Source organism: Rhamphochromis longiceps, linkage group LG23 (assembly GCF_057381845.1).
Source record: "Rhamphochromis longiceps isolate RC_006_pf linkage group LG23, R_longiceps_female_GT1.1, whole genome shotgun sequence".
NCBI classification, from domain to species: Eukaryota; Metazoa; Chordata; class Actinopteri; order Cichliformes; family Cichlidae; genus Rhamphochromis; species Rhamphochromis longiceps.
Window position 1 is genome coordinate 11,030,450 of NC_140578.1, and position 24,100 is coordinate 11,054,549.

At 44.3% G+C, this 24,100-nt stretch overlaps 1 protein-coding gene across 4 annotated transcripts in view; it reads right to left on the reverse strand.

The window, feature by feature from the left end:
- Positions 1-24,100, reverse strand: part of sema6bb (sema domain, transmembrane domain (TM), and cytoplasmic domain, (semaphorin) 6Bb) — a 145,697-nt gene that overhangs the window by 47,457 nt on the left and 74,140 nt on the right. For all 4 annotated transcript variants that reach the window (XM_085399219.1, XM_085399221.1, XM_085399218.1 and 1 more), the window contains exons 6-13: positions 15,315-15,413; positions 13,767-13,857; positions 13,242-13,361; positions 11,788-11,876; positions 10,811-11,028; positions 4,140-4,271; positions 3,028-3,177; positions 1,922-2,101 (exon numbers count right to left, since the gene is read on the reverse strand). In XM_085399219.1, coding sequence (XP_085255345.1) covers positions 1,922-2,101; positions 3,028-3,177; positions 4,140-4,271; positions 10,811-11,028; positions 11,788-11,876; positions 13,242-13,361; positions 13,767-13,857; positions 15,315-15,413 — 1,079 coding nt within the window. The remainder of the gene's footprint in view (positions 1-1,921; positions 2,102-3,027; positions 3,178-4,139; positions 4,272-10,810; positions 11,029-11,787; positions 11,877-13,241; positions 13,362-13,766; positions 13,858-15,314; positions 15,414-24,100) is intronic.

A 24,100-nucleotide genomic window follows, 5' to 3' on the forward strand; every position in this document is an offset into this window, starting at 1 on the left:
TGGTAGGATTTGTAAAGAATTTATTCGTAAATCAGGGTGGAAAATAAGTATTTGGTCACCTCAAACAAGGAAAATCTCTGGCTCTCACAGACCTGTAACGTCTTCTGTAAGAAGCTTTTCTGTCCCCCACTCGTTACCTGTATGAATGGCACCTGTTTGAACTCATCATCTGTATAAAAGACACCTGTCCACAGCCTCAAACAGTCAGACTCCAAACTCCGCCATGGCCAAGACCAAAGAGCTTTCGAAGGACACCAGGAAAAGTATTGTAGACCTGCACCAGACTGGGAAGAGTGAATCTACAAAAGGCAAGCAGCTTGGTGTGAAAAAAATCAACTGTGGGAGCAATCATCAGAAAATGGAAGACATACAAGACCACTGATAATCTCCCTCGATCTGGGGCTCCACGCAAGATCTCATCCCGTGGGGTCAAAATGATCATGAGAACGGTGAGCAAAGATCCCAGAACCACACGGGGGGACCTGGTGAATGACCTGCAGAGAGCTGGGACCAAAGTAACAAAGGTCACCATCAGTAACACACTACAACGGCAGGGAATCAAATCCCGCAGTGCCAGACGTGTTCCGCTGCTGAAGCCAGTGCATGTCCAGGCCCGTCTGAAGTTTGCCAGAGAGCACATGGATGATACAGCAGAGGATTGGGAGAATGTCATGTGGTCAGATGAAACCAAAGTAGAACTTTTTGGTATAAACTCAACTCGTCGTGTTTGGAGGAAGAAGAATACTGAGTTGCATCCCAAGAACACCATACCTACTGTGAAGCATGGGGGTGGAAACATCATGCTATGGGGCTGTTTTTCTGCCAAGGGGACAGGACGACTGATCCGTGTTAAGGACAGAATGAATGGGGCCATGTATCGTGAGATTTTCAGCCAAAACCTCCTTCCATCAGTGAGAACTTTGAAGATGAAACGAGGCTGGGTCTTCCAACATGACAATGATCCAAAACACACCGCCCGGGCAACAAAGGAGTGGCTCCGTAAGAAGCATTTGAAAGTCCTGGAGTGGCCTAGCCAGTCTCCAGACCTCAACCCCATAGAAAATCTGTGGCGGGAGTTGAAAGTCCGTGTTGCTCGGCGACAGCCCCAAAACATCACTGCTCTCGAGAAGATCTGCATGGAGGAATGGGCCAAAATACCAGCTACTGTGTGTGCAAACCTGGTAAAGACCTATAGTAAACGTTTGACCTCTGTTATTGCCAACAAAGGTTATGTTACAAAGTATTGAGTTGTATTTTTGTTATTGACCAAATACTTATTTTCCACCCTGATTTACAAATAAATTCTTTACAAATCCTACCATGTGGATTCATGGATTTTTTTTTCACATTCTGTCTCTCACAGTTGAAGTGTACCTCTGGTGCAAATTACTGACCTCTGTCATCATTTTAGGTGGGGGAACTTGCACAATCGGTGGCTGACTAAATACTTTTTTGCCCCACTGTAGTCACATAAGGAAAACAGCAACTTTAAAGCTTCCTGATTAACATGTCACATACTATGCATCATGCACGGATGCGATATCAACTGTCTTCACACATGCACTGAAGCCTTGAACTTTACCATGCATCACTGAGTGGAAGTGCATGAAAGAGTCCGATGCAGTCCATGTGATGTCTATTTGCACTTATTTGCACTCGTGTGGGAAAAGCAAAGACGCCGCCTGAACCAAATGGAGTATTTCCAGTGAGGAGATGTCTGAAGTGTGCTCCATGTGGAAAAGGACAGCTTCAGACGTTGTCCTCACCTAAATCCCCCGACGCCCGACGAGTTCATGTGTGAAAACGGCTCATTTTTAATGACAGAAACCTGCCAGCAGTCTCCATCACACATTATTCACATCTACATCCAAAAACACGTATGTAATTCTTAATCAGATCATGCTTTGTTGTACTCGCTTACTTATCGGGGTTGAAGCCCTCCAGTTCTTCCAGGAAGATGTTGCTATTGGTAACGGTATTGTCCTGGTTGGGCATGATGAGAAACTTGAGGATGGTCCCTCTGCTTGAGCCGAGGAAGAGCACGGTGCGGTTTCTGTAGGGCCCGGCCTCGGTATCCACCACAATCTTATTCAGCTGGTACCTGAACCGCAGGGGAAACAGAGCGCTGCGTTAATGCCACGGCGCTGTGCAGCTCATTTGGGACTCACTTCCACAAAGTAGCTTCTGGAGGTGAGTTTATGATTTAAGTGCATTACAAATTATTGGTTTAGATGTAAAATACGGCCTGGTGTGAATTTAAATCGTGATATGCCATTTTCACTCGAGTCACTGGAAAATGATATGAATTCCTTAGAGAAGAAGCCGCTCATCAAATTTGCATAATAAACTAATTACGCCAGACGTTTCCAACATTAATAATATTACTCAAGTAAATGGGTTTGTCCTAGGACAATAGCAGAGTGCTGCTGATCCACACAGAGTTCTGTGTGTGTGAGTAAGTAGATGAGAATAGAAGCCATGTTGTGCCGGGTGTTTAATATTCCTCGTGCACCCGGTCCCCATAATCCCCTGGTGGCTGTGGGACTCCGTACGGTAGACAGTGGGAGGCGGGGGGCAGGCACCAGTATTTATGTGGGACTTGATGGGCCACAGCTGCTTGCCTGCTACCACAGGCTTCAACAACCAACTTATGTTGGTTGCTGTTCAGCAAAGGGAGGAGTTCATGTAAATATACAGGGTTACAGGCCGTTTCAGATCTCATACACACCGCATCTCCTCTAATTAACTGTTGCGACTTGAACTGTTAAAGCGTAATTAATGTGCACCCCCAGTTTCATTCATTTTCAACTTTGGTTACAAAACAAACAATTGTGAGCATGACAGATTTAATTTGTTTTAGCTGTTACAGCTGAACACGGGAAAAATGAAATATGTCCATATATATTCTATATGTATGGACATATTTCCAACTGGACAGATATAATAAAATGTCTCACCATTATGTTGCAAAGAGATATTCATGCAGTTTGAGTGAATAATATAGTAGTAATGCTCGGACCGTCTCACCTGACCATGGTTCTCACTATCCAGGGTCGTTGTCCCAGTGATGGGACTGCTTCATCCATCAGAGGATGGGTCTTCACAAAATTTAACATCTCATCGGGGAAGGAGTTGGAGGAATTAAACTTGGATCCTTGAACGGCACAACCACCGGGTCTGGGGAAAATAAGATTAAGCATGTTAAGCACAAAGATAGTATTATATAATTAAGCAGTCTAAACAGTCTGAGTGTCTCACACTCAGACAGATATCCTTTTTTTTTTTCAAACCATACTGATCTGATTCAGTTAAAAGGACCTGACATATAAAGTAGAAATAAAGTGACAGATATGCACGAGCACAAGACGTAGATTGGAGGGCAACAAGCTTTATCCTTGTGATAAGGGATTTTTCTGCTTCAGTGTGTATCAACAGACTTTTGTCTTTCCTACTTATTTAATCATATAAAAAGCACAACCGTAGCTTTAGTTCACAGGACACATCAGCTGAGGGTTCAGCTGGGACCCTTCCATCTGTTTGGTTGATTCAATTCAATTTAATTTAATTTATATAGCACAAAATCACAACAATAGTCTCCTCGATGCATTTTTTAGTATAAAGTAGACATCCTACATTAAAACTGGGAAATCTTATAAAGGCTGCACAATTTACACCGCCCCCTCCCGCCTCCAGTTCTCTGCAAGCCACTTTGAGACCCAGACATTGAAATCCCAGCTATTCCCCCTTTGATGCTAAGCCTGCTCTGGTCTATGCTTGGGGTTTTTGCTGTCTCCCCATTATAGGCTTTCAGTGTGTGTGAGAGGAAGAAGCTCAGCAGAAAACCACACTGCCATATATATAATTCGCTGCAGATGGAATAACAATCCTCCATTTTTCCCAAAGTGTTCCTGACTGAAAGACCCAGGAGTAAAATTCACTCGTGTTACTTTGCATTGTCTATATGCCCTTTGGGGATGAAACCCTACCCACGAACGACAACCTGCAAAACACCTTTTCCAAAGAGTCTTACGGCCAACTCTGACTTCAAAACAAAACTTTACAACGCAGCTTTATTCCCCTGATCATTCTTTGATAACAACTCGAACACAGGTGCACAAATTGATTACCACCATCTGCACCTTGGTTTTGGGATGACTTCATCTGGAACAGGCGTCCAAATAGACTCTGGTGATTTCTGCTCCTTAAACCTTCCATCAAACACAGCAGCCAGCTGCTCCATGTCAAAGGCGCACACCGCCGAACCTGGAATGCTACAGAGACAGAGACGGGCGATTGATAAAAACACTTTGAACTGACACAGAATGGCTCAGTGTCAGCAGGCTGTACGTTCCAACGAGGCTGCGGGAAGAAGAAGTGACGGAAAAGAGAAGATGAGGTCGATTATAGCTCGGCTGAAAAATAGACTGTGAAACTTGAAATAGGAAAAGAGTTAAAATATAGAAAGTCAATTGTGACAAGAGAAAGAGACAGACACCCGGCAAAGATGACAAATTGGATATGGGCTGTTCATATTTTGACATCCATTACTGGAACACAAAGGAAATCGGTAGTGAGACGAAGAGAAAAGCAGGGTAAGACAGATGCTGTCAACTCTGTGTCCAAAGAATAGATACGCGATGGATGCAACAGCTAGATTAGGCCCGTGAAAAGATCTTGGCTGGAATTCCTGAAATATAAACCAAACAGGAAGTGAGTCACTGAATATTTTCTCTTCACAAAGGGGCAGAAGATTCCCGTAAAGGAAACGAACCCAACAAAATGTTACAGTAAAACGCCTGGTGCACCTCGGAGGTTGTTCAACTACTCGCGGACCCAGCGAAAGGGCGCAGAGCATCTGTTCTGAGAAGCGTTTGTGTCACACACTCGACACGAGCAAACACACACTGACAAAACCAACAAATACAGACACATTCACACAAAGTCAGACTCACTTCTGAGGCCACGTTTCTGCGCTTCGACTACGGAACAAAGGAGTAAAGAGAGCGGTGTCAGGGTGAGATAAGAAGTGAGTTTTTGAACATGCTTCCTCCTTCCACACTGAAGTCTCTGTGTCCTCATCAATGACTAATGGAGTGCGTGGTGTGAGAACAGTGACTCAGTATTAATACCTTAGAGATACACACACACATTATAAAAACCTGAGACTGAGTCACCTGGAACCTGCTGCTACATAAAACCCACAGAGTCCCCGTCTGTTTATTTCCTCTTCTCACGCTTCCTTCAAAAGTAAATGTCCAGCTGGTGAATGTGAGGGTCTCTGAAGCTTGCCCCCAGGACGCTGCATCAAGCTGAGAGGCGTTTCTGTTGATTGCCCCTTGAAAGCCGCAGCGTTTGTTTGGAACGGCAGCGCCTGAAGGCTGGATTTTGGTTGCAGTAGGGAGCCGCGCTCTCCCGATGTGCCGTTTGATCGGGTCACGCCGTCTCCCTGGGTACTTATCGTTCGTAGGCAGGAATGTGACTCGACCCCGGGCGGCACGGCGGAGCTGCGGGCGTATCTGTGGACGATACGGCGTCTCTCTCGGGGCTGCAGGCACCAGATGTTATGTTTGACACATCTGCCAGCTTTGCATCACCGCCAGCTTGGCTTCCTTTCTCTACCTTCGCCCGCCCCAATAACTCTGCTGCTCGAGTCCTCACTAAGACCAAAAAAGTGGACCACATCAGTCCAGCTCTGAGGTCCTTACACTGGCTGCCTGTCCGTCAGAGGATAGACTTTAAAGTTCTGATGCTGGCCTATAAAGCTCTGAATGGTTTAGGACCAAAATACATCAATGACCTCCTGACCCAGTATGAACCTTCCAGATCCCTCAGGTCATCTGGATCCGGTCTTTTATCAGTTCCGAGAGTCAGAACCAGACACGGAGAAGCTGCATTCAGCTTTTATGCTCCTTATATCTGGAACAAACTCCCAGAAAGCCTCAGATCAGCTGAAACACTCAGTTTATTTAAATCCAGGTTGAAGACTCACCTGTTCTCAGCTGCATTTGAATAAAGCACCAAATCCACACTTTAAGCTTAAATTTCAAAACTTACATTTAACTACTGATTTTATCTACTGTTCTGATTTTATCTGTTTTGATTTTATATACTGTTTTGTTTGTTTGTTTGTTTGTTTGTTTGTTAATTAGTTAGTTAGTTTATTTGCTTGTTTTAATCAATTTTAAATCATGCTTTTTATTTGTTCTTGTTTCTAATGTCTCTGTAAAGCACTTTGAATCACCTTGTTGTTGAATTGTGCTATACAAATAAACTTGCCTTGCCTTGCCTTGCCTTGCCTTGCCCCTCCAGCCCCCGGCTCTATGTTTCTCTCTCGCTGCAGGTCACTGGGCTTGGCCCGTGTAGGGCTCGGTGTCTGACAGAAGTAAGCCAAAAAGCCTCGGGCTGTTTATCTCACAGAACTCTCCTAATTATTCTCACTCTTATTTTTATTCTCTTTGTCTCTCCCACTATTTTCTTAAGTCTGTGTGTGTGTTTTCTCACACACAAAATTCATTTCCAATAATTTTCCTAGTTACTCCCTCATACTCGAGACTGCTTTCCCTTTGTTTACATCTCCATCATTCCTTCAGCCTGCTGAAATTTGCCTTCTTTGCTGGTGTTGAGTGGCAGACTGTCAAGGCTTACAAAGACTCGTGTGATGTTTGTCTGAGAGGACTTCTGTGGAGTCTGAAGGGCTTCCTCGCTGTTTAACAAACTCACTGACAGCCTGAAATATTTTCACACCGTCCAAACGGATGCGTGACACCAGGATTTTACAGGACGGAAGGAAAATCTTTCAATTGGTGGTTTAACTCTTACAGAGACTTTGGATATATGTATTTATAGATTTTACATCAGGGTTATAAAATTTCTGTTCCGGTATAAATATAGAAAGATGATTTTGTTCAAAAAAAGGTCGAGAAATAAAATTTGTAACCTGTAGCATTTCTACAGACAGGCTTAAAGCTTTTTTCTGAGGTTTCTGATGAAACTGTGGGCTGTCACTGGGCAAGAGGCTCCCGTAAAGTATGTTGTAAAATGTTATAAAAAAAAAGGTTTACTGGAACATTTTCCACTTCTACCATTTGGATCATTTGTGCCTTTTTGTTATGTCACAGATAACGTTTCTATTTTCCATTTATTATATTTTCCAGCATTCTGTTTATATTTTGCCTTTCAATCTTAGCTTATGTTCGAGTTGCTGTGTATCTTGGTTACTGCAGTATTTAGTTTTATGCGTTTTTGTTCCCGTTTCTGCATTGGTCTCGTTGTCTTTCTTTGTTCGGTTGTGTCTCTCTTCCTGTTTTATTACCTTCCCCACGAGTTGTTTTGTTCGTTATCGTTAGCTGTTCCTACCTGTATCCTCTCCCCTCATTATACCAGGAGTATTTAGTGTCCCCCTGTCCTTCATTGTGTCCTTCGTTGTGTCCTTTGTCGTGTCCTTTGCCGTGTCCTGCCTCTGGGGAGTGTGTTTCCTTGCTCCATGTCTCCCTGAGATTCCTAGTTTGGGGATTGTTTATTCCAGTTCAGCCACAGTTTATATTTTTGTGTTTCTGAATTAGTTGAGCATTAAAGCTCCCCTTTACTTAACGTTTGTCTCACGAGTCCTTCATTTGTGTCCACATCCTGCCCGCCACGCTGCTGAACTTTGACAATTATGTTTTTCATACTTTCTCTTGATCTTTCCCTTTGACGTCCGTGTGGATTTTTCGTTTTCTCTCTAACTTAACCTCCGTGGCCTATTTTGACAAACAAACCTCGCTCTTAAACTCTCGCTGTTTGGGATGCCGTGGTCGTTCCACGTGCTACCTGTTCCTATCCACTGCCCATTTCTCAAGAAACAGCTAGCTGCCTCATTATGTATTCTGGTGCCTTCTCTGCTTGCAGACCCAGGGGGTCTAGCTTGCACAGCTGTGCATCCTGGCATCGTAAACCTGTTCTCCTCCTGCTCCTTGTCCTCCTCATTTCCCCTCCTCTGCTGTGTTTTCCCACAGGGGCATCCTGCTGTCCGACCCCTGGGATTCTTTACAACCAAACCCAAACATGGCCTCCCGCTCTCAGGATGCAGCAGATTTACTCTGTTTTCCATAAAATATTTTTCTTCCATTCCTGGGCGGTTATAACAAAACTAATGAGCTGTCAGTCTGTTCCAGGAGAAATAGACGTTTTTAGCTGGCAAAACAACGACAAATAAAAATAATGAGAATGGTTTGTTTTCATTACCAGCCCCAGGTAACCCTTCAGTTTGACATCCCGCTGCTCTTTTTTTTAAAGATATATCATTTATTATATAAACTAGGAAACACAGCTACCAGAAAGCTCCTACACTTTCTCATAAGTTTGATGTTTCCATGACCTTTTGAGCATCAGGTGTGCAAGGAGGGTGGTCGGTAGGAAGTCTGGACTCCTCTTTCATTCCCGTTGGGAGAGAAATTACCCTGGGCTCCGGCGCTGGATCGACAAAGGAACTGGCAACCTGGGGTGATGTTATGTTCTGGAAACGAAGATGAAATGATCCCACAATGATCCAAAACAGTGGAGCAGCTGTAAAATGACTCCAGGAGTACGTGGCTCACAGGTGGAGATGAGTAACTCCCGAGCGTCCAGGGGAGACAGTAAAACCCTGACTTCATTCCCATGCTACAGTCCAACACTGCACAGGCCAAATAGCAGGAGAGAATGGCTCTTTCCTCCACTCCCGGGTCCTTCTTCGTGCTGTTTTCACTGCAAGCTGCCAGCCAAAGCAATTTGTCTGGCAAGCACTTGGCCAGTGTGGCGCAGTGAGCCACACCGGGGCCAGTGGGAGGTTTTTTTAGATCACCTCACACATTCTCTGTATCTCTTTGTGTTTACTTTCCTCTTTATCTGTCCATCTGAACCTCCTTTTCTCTCTGGCTCGGCTGCGGGTTATTTAAAACAGGGCCCAGCGGCAGGTTGCGCAGGCAGGTGTGGGCGTGTGTGTGTTTAGCCGGCGCGCTTCTTCGGTAAACTGTAAATGCTGTTATCTGGGAACCGCTGTGAATGTTTCCGAGTGTGCGCGTTTGTGTGTGCATAAAGCATCCATCTGTCTCTGCAGGCAGTGGCCCCCACTCGCAGCGGTGCCCTTCCAAACACGCAGATAAGATGCAGCTGATGAAACAATTTTAGATGTCAGAGAACGCACGTGTTGTCCGTTATTGACTTCCTCGTCCTTGAGTTTCTCATCCGTCTCTTCTCCTCTTTATCTTTTTTCTCCCTTTTAAATGTACTTGTCTCCTCTGTGCTTGTCCCACCGTGCACCTCCCGCGCCCGCTGCGACAGAGCTCCATTATATTCTAAAAAATAAAGATATTCTTATAATGGGACCACTGATTGATGGCAGATAGGCTGCTGGTGGCATTACAGTGAGAGGTTTGGATTGCTATCGCACCAAAAAGAAGGCGGTTGCGAGCATTTCCAAGTGTGTGCTTTAAAGTGCTCGCTCTAGCAGACACAGCAAATGCCATTGAGGTAGTGTAACATGAGTGGGCCATCACAGAGAAACTATACTGAATCCCGCTCTATAATATGAGCCACTTAGACTGCAATATAGTCATAGACTTTCATCCTTCTGCTGCTCGGAGGACGCAAACATTCAGAGCAATTTAGGCTCAGACTTAGTTCTAAGATGATGCCTTACAATGCCGAGAAAAACAGCATCAAAGTGCTCGGTGAAAGCATCTTCAAACGCAGCATGATAAGCAGATTACTGTAACTGTATGAGGAAAGAGACATGGGATTAAAAAAACACACTGCCAAGGCTCATCGTTTGAGTCAGCTGTGACTTACATTTTCTTTTCTCACTTTTTCTGGGTTACAGTTTGTGTTGTCTTTGGCTCTGCTAATGCCCTCAGCTTGCAGTAATCCCCCACTTACCGGGTAACATCTCTCCTCCTCCCTCCTCCTCTCAGCGTTCTTCAGTTTAATCGTGTCTTTCAACAAATCACCCTTTTGTCCTCCATGAAAGCATTCCATGTGTCTTAGATTACTCTGTACAATCCTGACCTCTGCACCCCAACACAGGCACGTTCGTTTTTCTGGAGCTTGTAGGAAACCTTGCTCTTTGTCTCAGAGTCGGCGAAGATACAAACTATGGTGGTCCACAAAAGAGGCAACTACACACATGTGCATTTCTTTAAAAACACCAACCATGACAGAGACAGAGGACCCCCCCCCAGGCCTCATTCACACATTTATTAAACAAAAAAATCTATAAAAAAATAAACAACCCGCAAAAAAATGCACTTAAAGGCAGAAAGGTTTACAGAAGTCAGTCCCTTTGGGGTTCTGCTGCGCGTATGATGTAATATAAGCAGTGATTTCACGAAAACAACTCAATGTTGAGTTATATATCACACCTGAACATCCCATACTGAGTTCATACAAAGGCAAAGAAAGAGCAGTGTCATAAAAATGTGAAATGGACAAAGGAGTCTGGGACACAACCGCACTCTGTATATAAAAGATCAACAGTTAGAGTCTTGACTTGAGCATTTTCACCAATTTTGACATTGTTCATGTGTGCAAACCTACTTTATCCTGCTTTTTTACTCTAATGAAGAGCATAATTTTTTAATGAACATTCAGCAAGACTTTAAATACCATAAGCTCACCAAGAAACAAGTACAGCTGGACTTTCTATAACCAGAGGACTCGTGAGGATTCTTTGAGAGAATGGAGGTCTGCGCTGGTCGAATGTACATGCCGCGCTCTTCACATATGAAGGAAAGGCCACGATTCAGGGGTCTTAAGTCTCCCTGTGTGTGAGAGAGTCTCCTGTTTGTGCAGGTACCTGTTGGCTGGTGTGGAGAACACCCCCAGGACGATGTCCCTGCCGTGCATCCTGATGATGGGGCTGGTGGAGTGGAGCAGGTTAAAGTAGAAGTGGGAATCGCCGGGCACGGAGCAGTTCAGACGGGCCTTTAAGAACGACGTCCACTGCTTCTCCAGGACGCGCTGAGACCCGCCTTGATCCCGCTTGCATACCCGGGCAACGCGTGACACCACCACCTGTGAGGAGCCGCGAGCAGAGTATATGATACTTACTATACAGAACGAGCACAGCTTGCTTATATCTCCGATGACTCCAAAGCTGGGCAGTTAATATTTCCTGAGGTTTCATCTTGAAAACTACATATTAAAAAGCTCTTTTTAACTCCAGGGCGATCTCTGAAGAGTCATTTGCATGCTATTTGCAATGTGGAAACCCTTTTTTGACAGATCATTGTTTTATAATGCTAAATCTAATATCAATTATTCATGAAAATGTCAGTGCATCTCAAAATTGCTTCTTTGAACACACAATAGCGATGCCTCTTAAGTATCAATTTACTCTGCTCTCTGTAAACATGTCGCAGCCAGGGACCTTTTGCAAACACTCCCCAAAAGTGAATTGCTAATTTATTAATGAAACAGGTTTATATTTATTTATTTTTAGTTTTAATAAAGATGCAGCTACTGCTCTGGGGGCAAGAAATATATCAAGTCAGTAGAAAATCGACCAGTTTTTCTTAGGTTAATACAGACAGCTGGTAATAACGTGACTTGTTGCATTAGATATGCACGTAAACAAATACAAAGGTGAAAGGTCATCGCAGTTTTTAACAGAGAGATACTAGACCTGCAGCTCTCTTCATGCTTGCATTCTAATGATAAATTCCCACATTTCTCTCCAGTTCTTTTTAAAAGATGCTGTGAATGGACCTCAAGGTAATGTGAGAGTGCTCAGCAGGGGAGGAGAATATATTTCCTTCGCAATGACTTCTTTACCTTCTCCAGGTAATTGAACTCCATGGCTATCTCTCTGAAGAAGAAGTAGATGTGAGGTCCCCACTCCACGGCACTGACAAAATACGGCTCTGTGTCGTAAGAGAAAGAAACACTCAGAGAAGCAAACAAGAAAGGCGACGTGTGCAGGAGTAGTGCACGGAGAGAACAGGTTTCATGAAGTACAGGCGAGAACGAGTATAACAAAACAGCATTTCCATTTGCAAATGCATCATTAATTCCCACAGCAACCGAGCGACATGGGGGCAGTGAGAAAGAGGCAACAGCCATGCTTAATTTCATTACATGGTGAAAGGGGATTTCACAGCAAACAATAAGCACATTATGACTCCCTCGTGCTTCCGAGGAACGAGGCAGGCGTGCCTGGGACCTTCTAAAACCTGTGTGAGCATTAAGACCAGGGGCTCGGGCAATGTGATTGGCAGGTCCACTCAGTCTGGTGACAGTGTCCACCAATCACACTCTGTATTTTTACTTTGTAGCATAAACACCGCAAGAAGGTTTCTAATAGCACTGGAAATGCAAAGTGTCTTACTCTCGAATATTCGAACTGTAAAATAACTGAAGGATCTTGCGTTTCAACGAATAACAAAAGCCGTAGTCTGTGAAAAAAGCTTTCATGCACTGTGATTGGCCCGCTTGTTTCCAGCAGTCAAAGTCACCAACAAGTGCACGCAGTGTTTTTCAGTCAAACGCGTCACGTCAAAGGAAGCAGACGATGCTGCACACGGCGTTGAAGGGGCATGACGGGCTCAACGGTGGAAGCATTTTACCTGCATGCTCGAATAAACATACACATGTGCCAAATGTAGCGTGTATCTAGGAGCATGGCTGTGAATAATGAATACACAACGAGCTTGTTGCGAACACAGCTACCGTGCCAGCGACGCTGTCATCACAGGTATAATTTATGGTAGATCTGCGGCTTTTTTGACTGACATGTGCATCATGTATTAGATTCATGAGGCACTTTAAATGGTTAAAAACTGAGTATTTTTACAGGTTTAGATTAGGTCTACTAACAGATTCTGCTGTACTATCACAGCAGCATATAAAGTTATTAAAATTAGCTTCCTTTCCCCCTGAGCCAACAAAAATATACAAGGATAAAGTAAAACTTTGAGATCCTGTTGCAGGCCCGGGGGGACAAACGTTTGGTCGGACACTGTGTAATATGGGTGATTCTGTGAAAGAGGCAGCTCTGTGTACAGCTAGCTGCCTGCATGCTGACTCAGACCTGTCCTACCAGCATATGCATCGATCCACGTGCTGCTAAGTAATGTGGACACAAACTCCAGCCATCAGACTCACATTAACATCAACAGCAGGCGTGATGCTGAGCGCGCTGCGCCGACATAACTATGCTTGACGGCACACAAACGAACACGCCCACTCAAAGCGTCCACACACACACACGCACACGTGTCTGCAGATACCTCTGAACCACTTGGAGTCGTGCTTCACGGTGCGCAGAGCAGGACTGTCCCCGAGGCTACGGTAGATCACCGCGTCGATGGCCAGGAAGTCCGTCACTGTGGCCGTAAACAGATTCCCCTCTGATACACACAGACACACAGACACACATAAAAACAGCTGGTGAGTTGGATCGTCTGCCAAAGCACCATCATAAACAGTGAAGCTGGAGTTAATGTGACCTTTTATGCGCTGCATTATAAACACGATGTGACTGACCACTCAACAATGTAATTGCAACTTTTCTACACGCCCACACAAAAATAACATTCGTTTTTTTTACTACCAGCTAATATCAGATAAGGATCTGAACAGTTTCAGACACACTATTGATTATTAATGAACGGGTTCAAACACAACGGGGTAAACTGAAGCTGAGGAAACGCTGCGGCTCTCTTTTGTTCTGCTCAAGGGACAAAAATATCTTTTGATGACATCGCACACTTCCTCATTGTGTGACAGCACACGCTAAACAAACCATGTCGTACCTGCGACCAGAGCTACGTTGGCGTGTTTGGGATCATAGGGACACCGGGCCATCCCACTGACTGTGTCTCCCAGCATCTCCAGAGTGTCTCCCTGTTAAATCACACACACACAAACACAATTAGATGCATGCATCAATCTGGGTACTCCAAACAATATGAATACATCTACAGCAGCATCATGAAAACAAACCACAAGAGAATGGCAATTAGGGAGTGTTACCATAAGTGCAAACTAATGATTCACTGGAGGCAATTAGGCACAGCGGCAAACAACAAGAGAGTCCCATTTTCATCCATAAATAACACATACACACAGACGCATACACATCTATGCATCCACGTCCACACGTGTACATTTCAATAAAATTGGCAGCTCATGTAATAAAATCTCTGTTATTCTTTCACTATCAATCACACAAACACAAACCGTTTAAAGGTCGCCGCAAGCAACTATTTGAGGAGAGCAGCAGATTTGGAAGACTTCAGCTCTCATCGGCTGTTTGAAATGAAATAATTTATAGGTGTCATTTCATTAAAACCCTGCTTTAAATAAAACAGTAGCTAGCATCACTAACTAGTCCCCAGAGAAAATGTCAGCCTATCAGGCAGAGACAGGTGAGGTATACGCTGTTGTAGAATGTCATTAGCGGCTGACAGATAATGGGGCAAGTACGTCTCAGTGTTCCACTGTTGCACCGTGTTTGAAATGTGAGAGACTGAAAACAACACTTATCTGAGAAAGCCTTTGATAGTGAAAGGATTTTTTTCCTCTCTCTCTTTCTCCCTCCGACTCCACTGCCTTCGTTCCTCATTTAATATCGCTGCGGAATGATGTGAAATCACCCCAGTCGATGATTAATATTTATGTGCAGGTTTTTTTTTCTTCTTCTGCAAGTTTAAAACGGTTACTGTAATTGAGCGCGACAGGGATAGGCTAAGAAGTGGAGCGCGCTCCCTGCACGGTGGAGGATTCTGGTGACTTGCTGCTTGATGGATGCAAACCTTCAGAATCTGACAAATGTGCTGTGGGACAGTGCTGGAGAAATATTCAGAACACATTTTGGCTAGTCAACGCTTACAGTTCTAGCTCGAACTCTGGCATCTTTTAGATTCCGCCTCCATCTGTGGCATTGCTTTTCTCTCTTTACCGCAACAAGTCACGTCTCTGTGAATACGCTCCTCTCCCTCTTTTCCCCTCTTTGTGTTCTTCTTGATTTTCTGTCTCTGACTCTCAATGATAACAAGCTCGGCAGACCACAAAGTTTAACCGCCGAGAAATAACAACTGTTGTATCTCAGGAAAACGAGGCGCTGGAGCTGCCAGACAACAAGGATAAATAACTCCTGGGGAGGCAGTCGGCACTGACTCAACTGCTTGACAAACAGCTCTAATGAAGCTGTGCGTTCTCACCTGAACAAGTGCACTAATTGATCTATAGGAGGGAGACTCTGTTGTAAAAATAGACATTATTTATCAGCTAAGAGGCGCTCGACCGCTCGCAGGTGGCGGCGTAGGGCGGCTGCGATCACCCGCCTTGGGTTTACTTACAGTGTAGTTGGCACACAGCGGGTTGAAGGCGTTGGTTCCACACAAAAACAAGCCTCCGTTTCTGCTGAGCAGCACTTTGATGAAGTTACGGCATTCATCCTGCACGAGAGAAAGACAGAAATACAGAGAATAGGCTTAATATGCAGGAGGGGTGAGTCTGAGGAACAGATGATGGCGCAAATAGAAAAAAACCCTTTATTTTTCAGACGCTGATTAGCCAAACCGCTCTGTGAAATGAAGCTTTTCAGCTGCCTGATGTATGGAATTATCACACCATTACTGCTGTCAATCACAGTGATACAGTCTGAACGTAGCCTGCAGAGACTTTAGGCGTCTACCCCCTTCACACATGCATGCACACGTGCACGCATACACACAGCAGTTGATTGACGGAGGGTAATCCAAAGCAGCCTTAGGATTTTAGAACAAGCGGCAGATTTAAGGCTAATTTCTCAATACGTGAAGCGCGTGTAATGAATAAATAACAGCAAGTCGCATTTTCATTCTTTGAACAGTCGTGAGTTCAGCACCACCATGATGGCGGTTTTTGCCCCACAGTCCCAAATACAGATAAATGTTGGTGTCTCCACACATATACTGTGTTGTTACTGTTAGCTTTTTTATTCATTTATACTGTGCTACTAAAAATGTTTCTTCATTTATTGTTAAAGCACGTTATCGATCATCTTTAGCTCATTAGAAGGCATCATTTATTAATTTATTTATTAATATTTTTAGTTTTCAATTTGACCTCATGTACCAGTAAAGTGCATCTATTTGTTTCAGCCATGTCTGTCATGTTAAACATACTGTATATCTATATATCATACCTTATATCTCAACAGCTTATTGATTACTTTAAGCATTCTCGTTTATTCATTTCTGATCGATAACTATTTTAATCACAGATCTGTAACTGTACAGGTTAGCTTATGTGTTAGCTACTGTGCAGACTTCACTCTCTTTCCTGCAGCATTTAGGTGAACGAGCAGCTTTATTTATTTTTTAACTTCCTTTTAATTTAATTACTGGAAACACTTTTCTAATCTTTCTGCTCACCTATACTCACTAATTCCCGAGTACTTTATTAATTTCCATGTTCTGCTGCTTTCAGCTTCATATTTTGAATGCAATCATTGCACTTCACCCTCCGTACTATTTACTTATTATTTTAGAGATTAATTGCATTATTATAGATCAAGCTACTGAGCAATATATTGGTGATCAAACTCAGTAGCTGCAAAATTAAAGAGATATAAATCAATAATTAGAATCTAATATATAAAATCATATATATGATTTTGAAAAGTGTCATTGCACATAATGAGCACATTTAGTTGAGGTAATTTAGCTATATTTGATTATACCACCCACGCACTATTATGCTACTTAACTAAGATTATTCGTTTATAGGAAAGGATTTTGTTGAAACTCTTTTCACTGCACACAAAACAAATCTGTAAGACGACACAGGGCAGCGCATGAGCCTGAAAGTATGATTTTATGTTCTGATTTCCTGAAGGAATTTTTCCATCCATGGTTGCTAAGCACAAATTTCAGATGTGACCTTTAACTGTAAAAGTTAAAAGGCACTGACAGCAATTTGCACTTGCACAGCCGCCCGAGTACGCAGAGTGAGTGGTCATGTACAGTAGATCACTGATACAGCCAGCAACCCCCAACCCACACCACAGCACACCACTGTCCCAGCCACGATGGCACCAGCTCTGCCACACACACACACACACACGCACAGACACACCAGATGGGGTCTACTTCAAGACCACCGCCCACATTAATGTTGATGGAAAGAGGAGCAGAGATGAAATAAAAGTGGTGTGTGTGTGTGTGTGTGTATTCATATCTTTGTGGGGACCAAAAATGGTAAGTTTACTATACTTGTGGGGACCAACAATCCTTATGGGGACCAAAATCCTAGTCCCCACGAGTTTGAAGGCATTTTTGAGGCTGAAAATGTGGTTTTAGTGTCAGGGTTCCAGGTGGTTTATGGTTAGGTAAGTTTAGGCTAAGGGTTAGGGTTAGGCATCCATTTTTAATGGTTAGGGTTAAGGTAAGGGGCTAGGGAAAGCATAATGTCAATTAGATGTCCCCACAAGATATGAATACCCAACATATGTGTGTGAAAGAGATCAGAGGGAAAGCAGTGATATGCGAGACGGCTGAGTGTTATTCCAGATGCTCCACCCTCTCCCCCACCTTTCCCCTTCTCTCCCCGCAGGGATCTCGTCTTTCAGCGGGAAGAAAGAAACAGGAAAGCAGGAAGTGTTTCCACGTGAACGGTGTGAGCGCATGAAGTGAGTCGAGCGCAAGGTGCAAATTTCTAATGGTTGCGCCGCTATGTGACAAACAGAAGTGCGACTGTCACAGTACTTGCGGGCGTGTGCGTGTCACTCCCACACACACAGAGTGTTGCGTGATGCATATAGTTAAGTACACATGTAACGAGTACGTTTGTGTGTGCGTGCATCAGAATCACAGCACAGATGCAGGCTCGTGTGTGAGAATCGTTTGCATGCTGTTTGTCGGTGGGGCTGCAGTCTGTCAGCTTGGTCAGAGCTGTAATCACAAAGCCAGATGAAGCACTCTTAATAACAACCCAGACCCACTGCCAGCATCTCGGAGATGGGAGCGAATACTCAGAAGAGCCAAACCGCTGCACAAATGTGTTCACTTGGCAGTGGCTGTTCAGCTAACATTAAGGATTTCATGACTTTAGAATAAAACAAGGTTTATAACATTTTAACTATTCAGTTCTGCACTTTACAGACATCATCCAAACTCATCCTGTGCTGCACACATGCATTTTATTAATCCCCATTCATCTATTCCAGGGAGTCATTTGGCACTCCAGATACGAGTCTTTTTTTATTCAAAGCCCAATTCAGGCAGCAGCAGGATTAAGGTTTTACTGTGGGCTCCACATTAAAATAAAAAAAACAACAAACCTATTATAAAGGATCACGCTGTGAATTAAACAATCATATATAAACCCATGTGCTGTACGGTATGATGCCTCCTCCCCTTTTCTGTGCATCCCCTCTCCCTGGGTAGAATCCAGGCAAAACGCCACCTGTGCTGGCTGGCAAGCCTTCCCGAGACCCAGACGACTGCAGCCCTCCTCCTCCTCTTCCTTCTCCTGCTCCTCTTACTGACAGCGGCAGAGCTGCCTGTGCTCTGAAAAATTAATCTGCAGCACAGATGAGTTACACAGGAGCACACGCCTCGGTGCAAATATGGACGTAATTGTCAATGAAGGGATAAATTTACAGAGGAATGAGAAAAAAAGAGAGTGTGGAAAGCTACCAAGAGATGCTGCACAAGTGTTTGCACATGTTTGCATATGCAAATGTACATTTATATCAACTAGATGCTGGCAGACAGCAGGGTTTAATCAGTTCCTCGCTCTTGAGGCAGATGTTAGCCGGGCTAGCTGTACGCTGCAGACGATGACAGAGCAAGTGCATTTCCCACTGCACAGCTAACCTCTTCCTCAGAGACACAGAAATATGCACATCCACCAGCTTTAAAATAATTGTAAGCAATCATGCACAGAGAATCCACAGCAACACAACAACAAGCACCATTAAAACCGAGGAGGCTCCACCTTCAGCATGTGCTTTTCATCTATTGTCCAGAACTCAGCCCTCAGTCTTCGATGATAACAACCTTTTCACTCGGCATAAACCTCAGCTCAGAGTTTTTTTTCCTAACGATCACTCTTTACTCCAAACTTCAAGAACAAGGTGTTTTACCTCCAGCTACAATAAAGACTCCTATCTTTGCTCGAACCAAAATACAAAACAGGTAAGGGTCGTAAAACATTCTGCTCATTTTCCTGTTTTAGGAGCAACCACAGCAGTTTTCATAGTCCCATAAAATATAATAAGTTATCACGATGACCTGGTTTAGTAATGTTTTGTACAATGGGAGCCATCTAAGGCAGTACATCAGGGGGTCGTATTTAGCAAGCTGCTCCTCTAAATCTCCAAAGTTTCCATTACATGCCTGGCTGGTCCCCTGATGTTAGCAACCAGGGAGAAGAGAGCACTGCTCTGCCAAGAGCCGCCATTGAGCCAGAACTCACCCACACACATATACTGTATACACAATACACTCACACACACACGCACACAAAGCCTTGGCGAACCCTCTTCCCCACTCATTAACAACAGGTCTGTCATTTCCAGAAAAATCCCCGATGCACGATTCTGACTGGAAACAGAGTGACTCTTCGTGGCAGGAACAAAGTGTGTGTATATGTTTGTGTGCATGTGGGCGGAGGATAAATTAACAGCGTTACCAAATTAGCACCACTGTGCTGTTCAGAGTGCTGCGGTCTTACTCAGCATGTTAAAGCTAATCCGCATCCCTCTGAAGCCCTTCTTTAGCGTTTGATGGTAATTCTGACTGAACACACCACAGGCCACAAACAAACAGCACGCACAAGCAGGACGAAGAAGTGAGATGATAGAGATACAAGAATAAATGAGCAGAGAGCGAGCCGAAACGTAGTAAAAACCTACAGCTCGCCGGGTCGTCCGAGCACACACACACACACACACACACACACACATTTTTCAATCTTTGACCGTAGCACTTAACCTGGATCACCTTTGCACAGCTCTCCAGCTGCAGACCTGCTGAGTAAACGATCACGTAAACCAGATTAATTCTAATTAAATGTGATTCTGTATGCTGCAAACATCATGAAAACCAAAGGCACCACGAACCCTTCTTTTCTTCATATTCACAGTCTTTGACCCTAAAAAGTCCTACGTTTGGTGATGAGCTCGAGTGCAGTCCACAGCAGCGTGTGGGGCCTGGGACGCTGAGTACAATCAAAATACACAGAAACACGAGACACTGGCCAGTTGGGGAAAAAAAGATGACGATGACTCCACCTGGAGCGTTTTAAGCTGAGAAAAAGCAATAAAACCACAGCTTGTGATGATTCTACACAGAAACAGTCGGACGACTGCAAACCCAGAGCTCCTCTGAGAGCACGATTAACACAATATTGATCAAACAATCTTGCTAAGTGCTGCTTATAATGATGCCTGGCCGCTCTTTAAGCATAGTATTGCCTTTGTTTGCGTCTACATGCCCATGCTGCCACAGCCTGATACGCTGGCACAGAGCCACCTCTGGGGAGCGTCTCACCCCCAGCATCGTGCTCTCTCTCTCTCTCGTGCGATTTGCTTTTGTGAGGAGAGAAAGGAAAGAGGGAAATAAGGAGAGCGAATGGCAGCGAGAGACAATCAAAAGGGCAAATACGAGCGAGATAAAGAGACAGCGGAAAGCGCGGACAAAGGAAAATCTAATGTGGGTAGAATATGCAGTGAGTGACAACAAGGCCGACTGTTGCATTCATCGACAGCAGCTTGGTCAACACGGGAAAAGAAAAAAAGGTGAAAGGATTAGGATATTGAATTTTCAGCCTAATTAGGGAGATACTATGTCCTTTGCGATCAACCAAGCAGAAACATTTAATTACAAAACCAATTATGAGGTGGCGAATGTATCACATCTGACACAACCGTCCCCCCGAGCAGAACGGGACATTTTCAGGAGGTGAAGTGGAGGAGAGGAGGGGAACCAGTGTGGGGGAGAGGATAAGGGAGGCACGTAAAACAACAGAGTCCTGATTGTGCTTGTGGACGGGTAGGTGAGAAACAAAAGGTCCTTTCGCACCGTAACGGCGGTGAGAAGACCTCCTCGTTATGCTGCCTGTGGTTGTTCACACTGAACCAAACTAAGCCAACATTGTGTGCTGTTGGATAGCACGACAGCACTCGTGAATAAGAGGCATGACATCTAGTGTAGAAGGCCTGTCGTGCTGCCAGCAAAGGTGCAGCAACAGTCCTCCAGCACCGCGCTCTTCTATCTGCCTCTGCAGCCACAGAGACAAAGAGAATGAAATGTGAGGCGGAGGGAAGGTGCAGCAGAGAGAGACTTTAAAGTACGGCATGTATAAATGTACAGGATTTACAGTGTTGCTGATGATCCTTCATCCATGTTTACCCAAACCTCTGCACCGTGTCCATGCATTAATGCATGAAATGGCTCTTCTTTTGTTAAATATTCAGGCATCCTCCTTGACCTCCAGCATGATAATCAAAACGGCAACAGGGGGTAAGAAACGCGCTCGCGGCGGTCTGATGCAATCAAGTGCAAAAGTGCTTCAGTAAACACTGCAGAGACCGATATAACAAGATCATATTGATACTGTGATGCACATTTTATCATCATCGTGGCATCATATGTGCATTTTAAATAACATAATTGTCTGAGCTCAAAAGCCGCCTTGCAGAATCTAAAAATCCCCAAATTTTCCAAGCAGCCCTTCAGCTCAATAAAGTCATAATGAATGAAGCAGAAAACACACAATTGCACACCAGCTGTAATTATTTACTGAAGTTTAATAGTCCAGCAGCTATAGTCTGATGACTGTGAGCCAATAATTTGGGTTTCCGCTGTGGCTGGAGGACTTCCTGGGAAAGACTTCCTGTTCTGTGTGTCCATTTATCTATTTTATCAAATGCACTCCAGAAAACGTGTTCCCACTTTGGCTCTTTACAGGGACTCCATTCTGCACGTTTACATGTAAAGATCTGTTTATTTCTCCGTATTTTGACATGCAGGTTAGGAATTGCCCACCCCTGACGTAGGATGTGGACTCTGTGAGAATAGTTTCTAAAAGAATTCATGTTCATGTGACCACTGTGCAAGTTCAGCAGTAAATATTAGTTTTATTGCAATCCAAAGGCATCGATATACTGTGGTAGGACATCAGGTTTAATGCTGTAAATGATGGGCTACAACACACCGCCGTTACTCCTGCACTATTTGCTTCCACGTTCCTCCTCCTCGACCGGCGTGGTTTCAGCAGCTGAAGGACACAACGGTAAAACAGCTTTTGCTACCCCAACACAACTAGACTTTCCTTTTTCTGCGTCAAAGCGACAGACACAGAGTCAAACACGGTGACACGGTGGGAATTTTGGTTGCAAAGACCATCAAATCTGTCCGATCTGAACCGCTTTCACTGTGATGCTGAAGATGTCATCATGATTCTTGGTCGTCTTCTGTCTGGGACAGCCCAAACTCACACAGTGTGTACAGGACTTCACAGTATTTAACGATGCTAATTCACATGGAGATACTTTATCAATAAATGATCTCTCAGGTGGACGCCATGCAGGTGCAGTGGTTAGCACCGTCACCTCCTTGGTTCAAATCCAGTCTGGGGCTTTTCTATCAGGAGTTTGCATGTTCTGCTGTGTCTGCAAGGCTTTTCTCCAGGTACTCCCACAGACATGCATGGAGTTAGGTAAACTGGTGATTCTAATTTGGCTGCAGGTGTTAGCCCTGGTGACCTGTACGGGATACACTCGGCCTCTCTCTCTATGACAGCTGCGATGGGCTCTGACACCCTAAGACACTGATCTAGATAAGTGGAAGAAAATATTATGGATGGATGTTTGCATTTACTGTAAAAATACTGCTGCTATTCTCTTTATCAAGCTCTTGGTTTGCCACAAATTATTTCGTGTTTGGTTAGTGGTTTTGCTATGTCTTCATATCATTACTTAGGCAGTAAAGCAGCCTCTGCATGGTTAAAAAAATTACAGAATTTTTAAAACATGCATTTTAAATACGAGTGATTATAATAATTGTACTTATTCTGGCAGAAAACAGAAACAGAATATGTAATATGTTCAAAAAGAAAAACCTTCAAAATGTTGCATCTTTGTTAATACTGTCAGAGGTTAATTAAAAATGTTCATTGTACTGTTTTCAGTGTAATTACTGAAACAAAAATAACTGCGTTCAAGTCATATTTTAACAGCAAATATAAGATGTACCGTCAGGGAGTGAGTGCATGATTGGATGCAATCACACAGACACACAAACGCGCGCACACACGCACGTCTTTTCAAATGCATCTGAGCCCAGAGAGCTGACTGAGAGGACCTGGCAGTGTTCTTATCTTCCTCACATTGCCGTGTGACTCACAGCATTACCAGGCAGCACAGTCATTAGGGGCAAGAAGACCTTTCATATCTCAGTCAGCCCCACGGCTCTCCGCAGGGCCGGCCAACAGGGACCCACACTCGCCCCCTCCTTTCTCTGTGCCGAGCTTTTTGTCTCTGTCCCACTATTCTCCGTTGTGCTTCTGTCTGGCGATGTCTCACACAGATTTAATGTCAGGTGTTCTCTCACTGTGTTAAATAAGTCATTTTTTGTGTGCCTGGAGGGGACAGAGCCCATGTTTCCCCTGTCAACCACAACCATCACAGCTGCATACACCCACACACGCAGACACTGAATACGTGATGTTTGTGTGTTCGGCAGACAGCAGCAGCAAGGACTGAGTGTGTGTGCCGGAGATATAAGAGGTATTCAGGCGTGGGCTGCCGCCGGCTGCAGGGACATTTTACCCCATCCCTCCTCACCGCCTCGGCTTCCTGACGCCCACCTGCATTTTCCGAGGGCACAGATTGCAGGCCTAACTCACGATGGTGGGATGAGTTTAACGTTGCGTGCTCTTCCAATCGATGTGCACGTTTGCTCGTGAGTGACGGCTTGGATGAGCAGGGACAATAATATGTGGTCACAGCCCTCCTTCTTAAGGCTGCGCCAGCAGGGCTGACAATCAGATGACTGGCACAGAGAAACCAAGGCTCCAGGCAAAAAAGGTAAAACGTGGCATAATTTAGGAGAGCAAAGCGTGTGCCCATGTGTGCACATGTGTGCAGAGACAG